General features: G+C 43.5%; 1 protein-coding gene across 2 annotated transcripts; it reads right to left on the bottom strand.

Annotated features, from left to right (window-relative positions):
• Positions 1-6,138: 6,138 nt before the first annotated feature.
• LOC110804713 (protein NUCLEAR FUSION DEFECTIVE 6, mitochondrial) lies at positions 6,139-8,127 on the bottom strand. 2 transcript variants are annotated; one of them, XM_022010323.2, is made up of 3 exons: positions 7,856-8,127; positions 7,606-7,727; positions 6,139-6,471 (listed from the first exon to the last, which is right to left on the bottom strand). In XM_022010323.2, the coding sequence occupies exons 1-3, from the start codon at positions 8,017-8,019 to the stop codon at positions 6,464-6,466; spliced, it is 294 nt and encodes a 97-aa protein (XP_021866015.1). In that variant the 5' UTR covers positions 8,020-8,127; the 3' UTR covers positions 6,139-6,463. The 2 variants fall into 2 exon arrangements, with proteins under 2 accessions (XP_021866015.1, XP_021866014.1); XM_022010322.2 differs by having other exon boundaries at positions 6,139-6,565; positions 7,856-8,126.
• Positions 8,128-11,923: the final 3,796 nt, after the last annotated feature.

The following is an 11,923-nucleotide window of genomic DNA, read 5'->3' as shown; positions in this document are numbered from 1 at the left end:
AGTTAGACAGCTGCTGAACTTCTTGACGGACCTTTTCCAGATATTTTATCATGGCCTCATCCTTGGCCTCATATTCTCCTTCTACTTGACTGACGATTAACTACGAGTCAGATAAAACCAGGACGTCTGTCGCCCCCGCGGCTTTGCTCATCTGAATTCCACATACCAGGGCTTCGTATTCAGCTTCGTTGTTTGACGCCTGAAAGTTAAAACGCATTGCATATTCATAGATATCCCCTTCTGGTGATTCGCAGAAAATGCCGGCTCCTGACCCGTTCTGGGTGGCAGAGCCGTCCACATGAACTATCCACTGGGTTTTCTCATTCTTCAAATAGGGTGGCTTGGTCAGTTCCGCAATGAAGTCAGCCAATGCCTGTCCCTTTATTGCCTTCCGCGGCTCATACGAAATATCAAACGCGTTAAGCTCAATTGCCCATTTGAGCATTCTTCCGGATGCTTCTAGATTGGTGAAAGGCCTCTTTAGCGGTTGATCTGTGTATACTACCAGTCGATGAGCCAAGAAATATGGACGAAGCTTCTTACTAGCCAAGAATAGAGCGAAGCCAAACTTTTCAACCGTTGGATATTTGAGTTCAGCATTCTGCAGCATGTGGCTGACAAAGTAAACAGGTAGTTGCGTCTCATCCCTTTCTGTAAGCAAGACGGCACTTAGTGCGTACTCTGAGATGGAAAGGTACAGATACAAGACTTCTCCTGAGAGAGGGCTGACCAGTCGTGGCAAAGTATGCAAGTGTTCTTTTAGACGAAGGAAGGCGGCCTCTGCCTGCGACGTCCACTCAAACTGGGTGCCCTTTTTTATGGTACTGAAAAAGTAATGACACTTGTCTCCAGCTCTAGATAAAAATCGTCCCAAGGCGGCAAGACATCCAGTTAGGCGTTGCACATCTTTGACCGTCCTTGGCGACGTCATATTGATGACCGCCTGCACCTTGTCCGGATTTGCTTCAATGCCCCTTTCGTCAATCAAGAAGCCAAGGAACTTGCCAGAGGATACCCCGAATATGCACTTCTTGGGATTGAGTCTCATTTGGTATGTCCTGAGGGTCTCAAAGGTTTCTCTCAAATCGTCGAGGTGATCCATCTTCTGTTTGCTTTTTACAATCATGTCGTCGATATAGGCTTCTATATTCCTCCCCAGCTGCTTTGCGAAAACTGTGTTCACCAACCGTTGGAAGGTGGCTGGGGCATTTTTTAAACCGAACGACATTACTTTGTAGCAGTACAAATCCTTGTTCCGTGACAAATGACGTCTTCTCTTGATCTTCGGGCCACAATGGGATCTGGTGAGCGTCCATGAAGCTCATCATGGCATGTCCGGCCGTTGAGTCGACGAGTCGGTCTATCTTTGGCAGTGGGAAACTGTCCTTGGGGCAAGCTTTGTTGAGATCGGTGTAATCAACACACATCCTCCATGTCCCATTGGGCTTGGGTACCAGTACTACGTTAGCTACCCAGTCTGGGTACTGACACGAACGTATGAAGCCTGCATCCATTAGTTTTTTAACCTCGGCAGCGGCGGCCAAATTTCTTGCTTCCATGATTCCTCTTCTTCTGGCGTACTGGCTTTATGGCGCTATCCATATTTAGCTTATGCACGGCCACCGCCGGATCAATGCCTGGCATCTCCTCTACCGTGAAGGCAAATATTTCCTTGTATTCTCGGAGCAGTTGCACTAATGCTGCTGACATGGGGTCGTCAGGGTGAACCCCAATGGGGACCGTACGACACGGGCCTGCTAAGTCCAGAATTATAGCATAGTGTGCTCCCACTGGCTCAGGTCGTCTTTCTGCATTGTGCTCCGTTGGTGTCTCCCGGGTTTTACGACGGCTTGCCAGAGGTTTAGCTTGCTCTTTTCCCTTTGGAGAGGCTCCCCAGGCCGTTGGCTCCAATGTCGATAAGTAACAATCCCTGGCCAACTGTTGATTTCCATAGAGAGATCCAACGCGTCCGTTACTTCCGACAAATTTGACCAGTAGTAAATGAGGAACGATCACAACTTTTAGGTCGTTGAGTGTTGGACGGTCGAGTATGATGTTGAATGTGGTGAGGTTTGCTACAATTATAAACCTGATGACACCTTCTTTGGTCACTGGGGGAACTCCAATAGAGGCCGGGAGTAAAATGGAGCAGATTGGACGAACGATGCTCCCTCCGAATCCTACCAAGGGCCCGTACACCTTTTCTATAGCTTCAGGATCGTGTCTTAATTTCCGCAGACTGATTATGTCGGACGAGCTCCCCGTGTCCACCAGTACTCTCTTCACCTTGAGATTAGCCACCTTAATCTCTATAACCAGAGGGTCGTCATCATATGGCGCTGCCGCCCTTCTGTAATCGTCTTTGGATATTTCTACAGAGGGTAGATTCTTCTGTGCTGGGCGAAGATAAGATGGACCTTTTTGCCGTCCTCCCTTACATGGTTCTCCTGCAGCTATTCCCCCTGATATTACCATAACTCTTTCGTCTGGATACTTCTTAAAGGTGGGGCTCACTTCTTTGTCCGCGTCCTTTAAATGGATGTATTGGCGGAGGTGTCCTTCAGCCGCGTGGTCACTTAATATCTTCCTCAACATCCGACAATTTTGTGTGTCATGTCCTTCGTCGTTGTGGAAAGCACAGAAAGGGGCTTTGTGGCTGGAGGTGGTCAGTCGTCGGGGGGACGGTTCTATTCCCAGACTCGGTCCCTCAGCAAGGAGGATGTTTTCAAGAGCCGTGTTGAATATAAAGGAACCTCTATAGGACGACTTCCTTCGCCTTCTTTTCTCCTCAGAGCCGCGGCCATTCTTTCTTCGGATGACGCTCTCATGCTGTCTTCTAGGAGCCTCTAGAGAGTGATGGCCCTAGGCCTCATTTTTCTTCTGTGAAGTTCGTCTCGTCCATCTTCCTGGACGTTCCTCTTTGACATGCCGACTCTCTTTCTCCAGGATGCGTCTTTTCATAGGTGAGTCGGGATCTTCTGACAAAGACTCTACCATCCTGCCATTATCGTGCTTAGGATTGACTTCGTGAGCGCCATTCAACAAGTGTTGCACAAAAATGGCGGCAGCAGGTCGGCTAGCTGACGCGTCACAATGAGTGTTGGACCCATCTTTAGACACCCCTCCTCTGACTGGGAGTCCCGTTTTGTCCTCGGATTTTCCGCAGTCAGTTTGAAGTTCAGCCATGACACTGTACCTCCCCACAGACGGCGCCAAATGTTGTGGGATCTTTTACGGTGCTGACGTGGCACGCGTTCCTCGGAGGTATCAAGTATGACCTGGCCCGAACTTCTGGCAACCTGCAAAACGGGAATATTCCCGTAGGAATATTCCCTCCGATGCTTAAGTAAGTATAGGCTAGAGAGATAAGTAATTTGTAGAGAGAAGGCAGAGCAAAGATAGTTTTAGGTTGGTGGGAATGAATTGATTGCCTTTACCTTGGGATCTGAGCTATTTATAGTGCTAGGGTTTCTTGGGAACTGTTCCCTCAACCCTAGATGTGGGGTGTGAGCCCCTTGGGGATTTAGGACACGTGTCATTTGGCCCACAATGATGAGCCTTTTACAAATTGGACCTGGCTTCTCAGAGAGGATAGGCTTTCCGAAATTGGGCTGTGCTCTTATTTCGTTTAGGTACCAAGGTTTGGGCCTTCTTCCTAGGCTTGGGCCCAGCTGGCCGGTATTGGTCATTGTAGCCTCTTTGGGCCTTGTGGTGGAGATATTCAAGCCCACATCACTACCCAATAGGAAAAACCCAAAGAAGCATTTTAATCAATCTAGCCCCTTAAATAAATTCTTACCATTTTAATCAATTTGTTTATATGCGTTCGGCTCTATATACTTATGTGTTTCTTATATTCGCACGCATCACTTTTATATTATGTTTTTGGAAAAATTGACATAAATAATCCCACCTTTCACTCATCTTCTCAAAATAATCCCAATTTTGGATTATTTTGAGAAGGTAACCCCTAAAGTTTGGATTATTCTAAAATAATCCAAAGTTGAGATTATTTTTAGAAGATGTGTGAAAGTTGGGATTATTTATGTCAATTTTTCCTATGTTTTTTACATGTTATTTCAGAATTAAATGTGATAACACAAATTTATTTCTTATATTCGCACGCATCGCGTGCATATAAGACTAGTACTTAAACAAACAAGAGCTTTAGCTGCACCAAAAGGTCGACGAAGAGCATACCACATCCTTCACATTGAACCTGCAAGATAAACCACGATAAGTCACTAACCCTTATCTACCTAACAACCTAAAAATGCCCCCACAGGACAAACAAGGAGAGAAAGCGAGAAAGGAGAGGTAAATGAAATCTAGGAGCATAAGGAAGAAACCATAAGACCCTGATGACGGAAGACGATGCAAGCCATAACCTTCATAAGATGATTGCCATGCCCCAAACGACGAGAACTCGTGCTCGCCCTCCCAAGGCCCTAACGAAGGGCGAACACCTTAGGATCTTAGACCACGAGTTATATTTGGTTAAATGAGCAAATATGTTTTGTTCATTTTGTGAAAACTAAACAGATATTCAAAATGAAGAGCAACATCAAGGGGGTCTTATCTTAAGATTATTTTCATATGCCATGTCAGCTTTTCACTAATATTTAATTAACGGATTTTTCATGAAATACCCCCGAGTTTTGGCGAAATTCACCAAATGCCCCTCGACTTTCAGAAATTCATAAAATACCCCTATTTCAATACTTAATGTACCAAATACCCTTATTTCAAAACTTAATACAACAAATACCTTTAATGACGTCATCATACCTATAATCCACCAATTAACGCCTAATTAACTCAACTAATCCCTAATTAACACCCATAATCAACCCACCCATTAACAAACCTAATTAACCCACCCATTAACAAACCTAATTAACCCACCCATTAACCCACTAACCAACCCATTTTTCTTTTCTTTTCTCTCTCTCCTTCTTCCTTCCTCCTTCCTCCTTCCATCATCTCACCAGCAAATCATGACTACTTTTTTTTCATTGAACCCAAACCAAATTCCATCATATTTAATCACACAAAAAAGTCAAATCAATTGAATGAATTTAACAAATTTAATCAATTTAACAAAGCCCAGAGATTCGAAGATAAATTCGAAGATAAATTTGAAGAATTTTGAAGAAAATTCGAAGAATTGAAACAGAAATTTGAAGAGAAATTCGAAGAGATTCAGAGAAAATTGAAGAACGAAGAATATCAAACAGAACAAGGTTATTTCTCCCTTGAAATTCTCCCCCAAATTGAGCCTCTCTTGTATTGAAGAACGAAAATGGACAAGAAAATTGACAGGAAAATTGAAGAACAAAGAACATCAAACGAACAAGGTTGTTTGATCGATTTTTTTCCAGATTTACAAAATTTTGCTTTGATTTCCCTAACTGTGTTTTGGTGTTTTGGTGTTTGTTGTTTTCCCGATCAAACGAACATTGTTTTGGTGTTTGTTGTAGAATTTGAACCACTTACAATGTCGTGGCTTGTGCGGCAAGTAGTCAACAATGGCCGCCTTCAATCTTCTTCGGCAACTCCATCATTCTCTGTAACGAGATTTCACCATGGGGTTGATGGAGTTGGACTTGTCGCAACAGAAGGAGAGAAAATGAGTTGGTGGTGCAGCCGAATACCAAAGAAAATCAGTCGCCGGCCTGCTTCCACCGTCGCTACTGATGTTGTTATTGTTGCTTGGCGGCGATGGTGGCGGCTGGAAAGTCGACCATCCTGGTAGAGGTGGGAGATCCATGGAAGAAACAGGAAGAAAAGGTGGGGGAGAGAGAAAAGAAAAATATGGGTTAATTAGGAGTTTAGTTGATTAATTGGGAAAAAATGGGTTAATGGGTGAGTTAAATGGGTTAATTAGGATTGATGACGTCATAAGGGTACTTGGTGTATTATGTTTTGGAACAGGGGTATTTTATGAATTTCTGAAAGTCGAGGGGCATTTGGTGAATTTCGCCAAAATTCAGGGGTATTTCATGAAAAATCCGTTTAATTAATTAAATTTTTGTTAAGACTTCTTTAGACTCATCCAAATTTAGCTCTTCACCTCTCAAACTCATTTCAAACATCTTAACATACAAAACTATTACCAGATGAGATGAATAATGCACATCTCAACTAAATTTCAACACCATTGCATTTACAATAAAAATGAAACCGAGAAAATTATCGAATTCCAAAATAAGTTACTCCGTACAACTTACAAGATCAAAGCAAGCTGCTAATTCATAAGGAAAAGACAAATATATAGAAGTTTACACAACATTCAAAAGTTGATAAAGCCAAAGAATATAGTTCCTTTAGGAATTAGGAGGTTGCAACAACCTAACAACAATATCAATCCCATTGTTAGCCCCATGAACCTCCTCTGCCTAGTGCCTCATTGTACCGAATGGTCCTCCGGTCCTTGAATTCACAACAAAGGTGTATCGTTTGTTCAACTATCTGTTCAACAAATAAACCAAGCAATCATCAAAATTCTCCGAGACTTCCTCTAGTCCTCACTCACATGGGCAGCTCTTTCCCATGGCTTAGGAATCTGACACATCAAATTAGATCATATTATATCGGCTATTTCTCAAATCATTCATAATTAGTAATTACTTACAATAAAACCCTACAAGTCGTAGTATTACTGTATTTTATTTACTTACAACAGTAAGATTCATGAAATCATAATTTAGAGAAAAACAATTCATACGTAGTACTGAAATAAAAAAATCAAACTGAACTAGGAGTTTATGTAGTATAATCCGAAAAAGATCATTAATTTTGTTAATATTTTGCTCAGATGTGGCTACAAAAATATGCTGATTTTAATACATTATACATGGAACTGATTCATCTTGTGATAACTCAAAATTGTGATTCATTGCACATTACAGTAAACTGAAATCTCATTCTGTAACAAAAATCAGCTCATTTGCTCATTAGGATGCAAAGAATTTCTTGTTTGCAGAGCTAATGAGCAAAAACATGCAAAAGTCACATTACTTAATTAGTTAATTGATAATAAATTTGATCAAGATCATCATCAAATTAAATTATTCAATCATTATAAATAAATTAAGTACTTCTAAAAATCACTAATTAGAAAACACGCAAACAAAAACAATGATTCAGAAAAGTACTCCAAGAATAACAAAAACCTAATCAGGAACAAGTTTTAATTACTATACAAAATCAGCAAAATTATCTAGATTTGACTCTCCATTTTCGATTTGTATATGATTCTCAAGTGAAATCAATTCCGCAGTATTGAGTGAAATCAAAACTAGGATTTGTTTGCACTCAATTAGTATAATCTAAACCCTAACAACTGAAAAAAGTGTTGAAATGGCAATTTAAATCGAATGTTATTTGCGAAAAGAACTACAGATTCCCAGTTCAATTTAGGTTTGGGTTAGAATTTGCTCGTTAGGATGCTATTATTGTTTAATCATTGTTTTATCGTTCTACTGCATATATAATTATCCTTTCAAGTACCTAAAATCAATACAATTCATCCAATAACATCGTCATAAAACTACCCAGAACATCAAATAAAGAAAAAAAAATGGGCAGAGAGAGAAACAATACCTTCAGGAAACCAACCGGAGCGGCACGGCGCGACGGAGAGCATGGAGGTAAGCAACGCAGAGGCGGTGGCCGTGTGATACGGCATCAATGATTCAACACAGCAACTCAATTCAACCGGAGATCTAATTACAAAAAACACTAGATTACAAAAACAAAGAAGCAACTGACATTGAATTACTTCAGTTAAATTATCGTTTTTCTGGTTATGTAAAGATTTAACTTTAAGGGAATCAAACGGAGGTTTAGTTACCTGAAAATGCGAGGGGCAGACAGAGTATTTTGCTTCGGAATATTGAAGGAGGAGGGTGAAAAGGGGTTGGATTTTGGTTTGGAAGCGGCGGAGAAACGTGGGACGGCGGATCTAGCGGTGGTTGAGGAGCGGAGGAATGACCTTGCCGCAGCGAAGGAAGCCATGGGTGATAGAGGATTGAGGTTCTAATGGGGTTTTTGGTTCGTTTTCAACATTTGCTTGGTGTTTTGACTGTTTCGGCACTAAGCTTAGTTTGTGGGCTTTTTTATGAATGTGTGGTGTGGTGTGTTGTTGTGTTTCAACTTGTAATTCTATCAAATTCCAACCCAAACCCAACCATCAACGCGTAATTTCTTACTTCGTATAATCGAGAGCGTTTTGCACGTCATGTTCTCGAGAAGCTTGATTGAATGTGCATTTCGAAGTATATGTGTAATACAAGTATTTTTTTTTAATGTTGCTGTTCCGGTGTTGAAGTGGATGAAACAATGGGCTTCGAATGAAGGCCCTTTTGTGTGTGTTGAAGATCTTGCTAGCTCGAATGTATTGTGTCCAAATCAACCTGCACAATAAACAAGTCACTAATCTCGGGGGTGTTTCCGAGGAAAGCCCCTCTGATGCCTAAGTAAGAACAATGCTCGGATTCTAGAGAGAGAAGTTCTCTAGAAGAGTAGTCTTAAGGCGTGAAATGGACGTACCTTGGTAAGTGAGCCTTGACGGTTTATTTATAGTGTTTGTACAATAAATCCCCTTAGGTTATTTATTGCAAGTGGGCCTTGGGCCTTGGTTGGTGGCTGAATATCCTTTTGGACTGTAGTGGGTTTGATGTTGTTGTTGTGAGCCCTTGGTCTTTGGACTTAATGGCCCAATTGGTATTCAATTGGGAGCCCAAACAACATGCCCCCCAGACCCGGGCCATTTTGGAGTAAATAGGTGGGTTTCCAGCTGTCGGAAGTCAAAAGGGTTCCCTCCCTTTTTTCAAAAAGAAGTTATTTTTTTGCATTGATGACAAGTGTTGGGACTTGTTGTGAGTAGTGGGGATCGTGGGTTTTGAGGGAGTTGACGCGCCTTTCTTTTTCTTATAAATACTGGACGCGACTTCCTTTCGAACCTTTACTTTCCCTTTCTTTTCAAAAGCTCTCCTTTTTCTGGTGAATCGCTGCCTTGACATTTCTTCAAATCTACGGTTTTCGGTTAGCTCTGGTCTTCGGGAACTTGCTTTGTTCGCTCTGTCGGCAAATTCCGCGTCGGAGGAAGGTAATTTGCTTGCGAGCCTTGCCCTTTTTTCTTGCTTTTCCGAATCCTGCTCTTTTTCTTGCATTCTCTTCTACTCCTCCCTCAGAACCCTAGATTTAAGTTCTTCAGCCATGGCCAAGGATAAGGGTAAAGGTAAGTTTGTTGGTGGTCCTTCTGAGGAGAGGGGAAATTTTCCCTCGGAGAAGGCGCGAAATTCTTCGAGGGGTTGGACCTCGGAAAAGCCGGTGAAGAAAGCATCGGCTGGTTGGGACGCCTCGAAAGATGGAGCTGTTGGGGGATCCAGTGGGTCCGAGCGTGCTGCTTCTGGTAAGAAAGCTGGTTCTTCGGTCACCGCCAGTCTTATCCTGAGTTTCCTGTTCACTGGACTGAGGCTGATCCGAAGGGCAAGTTTGCTCCGATTTTGCATGAGACCACTAAAATCGATGGTCCGTTGGAGAAGTCAGTGAATGGTAACTGGCTGGTGGAGGCGAAGCTGGGAGCCTATCATCGGAGAGCCGAAGAGCTGTATGGGATCCAGCACGCCTTGGGGTATTGGTGCGAACTTCCTGATCAAGAGCGTCCTCGGGTGACTCATCCGCCGAGGGGTTTCATTTCTGTGTACACTCATCAACTGGAAAATGGTCTCCGTTTTCCTTTAGATCCATTCATTTCCGAGCTCTTGGTGTCGTACAACATCAGTTTGGCTCAACTCACGCCCAAGTCTATGCGGCACATCATCGGATTTCGGTGGGTGTGCGATTTCGTGAACTTCCCTTGTTTTGTGGCCGTCTTCAGAGATCTTCATGATCTTTCCTTCAACCACGCCTCCAAGGGTGATGGGTATGGTTGGTGGACTATTGTTAACAAGAGGTCTCGGAAGAAAGGCGAGCCTAACTACATCACCGCTTATCCGTACCTCAGTTCCGACCACAATTGGAAGACGGAATGGTTCCTCGTTTGTGTTCCCACGGATCCGAAGCATCCCAATTTCTACTGCCCTCCAAAGTGGTTTATAACGCCCGATCCTGACATGTCGGGGGTGCCTGCTCCGGATCGGAGGCACCAACATTATGTGGACCTCCTGCAGTGGTTTCTGGCTCGGGAGGATAACTATAAACTGTTAGGTTATGATACATATGACAATTCATAAATCATGCGGAAAAAACCATAAAGCCAGGAAAACATATTATTTACACATAATTATTTAGCATAGTTTAGATGCATACTCTTTGTTGCGTGCCTTCCCTAGCTGCGCCCGAACCGAACAAGAACAAGTCTTTAGGACTCCAAGTGTCGTCCCTCCGTAGATAGTCCACAGCACGTCCGGATCCACCTTAAGATTGACCAACTAGAATCGCCCTTAAGGTACTACTTATTTTCGGCTAAATGGGCAAGAGTTATGGCTGATTTTTCTGCTTAAAAATCCTAGCTTTGAATACTTGAAAACTTATGTATAAATAATGACCCTAGGCCCTTATTTATAGAGGTATGGAAAAGGAATTGTAATCCTACTAGGATGTGGATTTGTTAATTAGAACTTTATTAGGACTCTAAATAACAAAGCAATTCTAATAAGATTAGGATTTTAATCTTCGCACGAATCCTAATAGAATTAGGATTTCCCGCACACGCATCGTACAAGCCGTGCACCCGCGCAGGCCTTGCGGCCCACGACAAGCGCACAGCCCATGTGCGGTGCTGCGTGCGCGCGCGCGCCCTTGGCTGGGCCTGGCCTTGCGCTGGCCCTGGTCGAGGCATGCGTTGCTGCGTGCGGCTCGCTGGGCGATGGCCTGGCTTCGTGCTGGGCCTTCGTCTAGCGGGCCTCGTCCGATGCTAATTCGTACGATACGCTTCCGATTAAATTCCCGATTCCGGAATTCATTTCCGATACGAACAACATTTAATATTTCCGATTCCGGAATTAATTTCCGTTTCGAACAAATATTTAATATTTCCGTTTCCGGAATTATTTTCCGACTCCGATAATATTTCCGATTCTGACAATATTTCCGTTTCCGGCAATATTTCCGATTCCGGCAATATTTCCATTTCCGATAATATTTTCCGATACATACCATGTTTCCGTTTCCGGCAACATCTACGACTTGGATAATATTTATATTTCCGATACGATCCATATTTCCGTTTCCGGCAATATCATCGTTTTCGGAGTATTCATTTCTTGCCTGTGACGATCTCAGCTCCCACTGAAACCAAGATCCGTCGATTCCGAATATCCATAGATGGAGTATTTAATGCCATTAAATACTTGATCCGTTTACGTACTATTTGTGTGACCCTACGGGTTCAGTCAAGAGTAAGCTGTGGATTAATATCATTAATTCCACTTGAACTGAAGCGACCTCTAGCTAGGCATTCATCTCACTTGATCTCACTGAATTATTAACTTGTTAATTAATACTGAACCGCATTTATTAGACTTAACATAGAATGCATACTTGGACCAAGGGTACGAATGCAGCGAGCAAGGGCATGGTGCACGAGCACAAGGCAGCAGCCCTGCCTTGTGTCGTGGGCTGTGTGCAATGGGCGCATGGGCAAGGGCGAAAGCAAGGCACGAGCAGTCGCGTGTGGGCAGCAAGCGAGCTGCGCTCGCTGCGCGCGAGGCTCCGCACGTGCGACGAGCGCTGCGCCCAGCGATGGTGAGCAGCGTGCGCGTGCGACGAGCGCTGCGCCCAGCGATGGTGAACAGCGTGCTTGTTGCGACGAGCGCTGGTGCGCGCCTTGCGATGGAATGCAGCAGCGATGCGACGCAGCGCATGGGCTGCGCGCACATGGCCAGCGATGGCTGTGTGCGTGTGGCCCATGGCT

This window comes from Spinacia oleracea, chromosome 6 (assembly GCF_020520425.1).
Source record: "Spinacia oleracea cultivar Varoflay chromosome 6, BTI_SOV_V1, whole genome shotgun sequence".
NCBI lineage: Eukaryota > Viridiplantae > Streptophyta > Magnoliopsida > Caryophyllales > Amaranthaceae > Spinacia > Spinacia oleracea.
Note: the sequence above shows the minus strand (reverse complement) of the source record. Positions and strands in the feature narration are given on the sequence as shown.

Excerpts from the sequence above, each read along its gene's own strand:
- LOC110804713 (XM_022010323.2), bottom strand. The coding sequence starts at position 8,019 with ATGGCTTCCTTCGCTGCGGCAAGGTCATTCCTCCGCTCCTCAACCACC. Across the intron at positions 7,728-7,855 it reads TCTGCCCCTCGCATTTTCAG|ATCTCCGGTTGAATTGAGTT; the intron begins GTAACTAAACCT and ends TTTTGTAATTAG.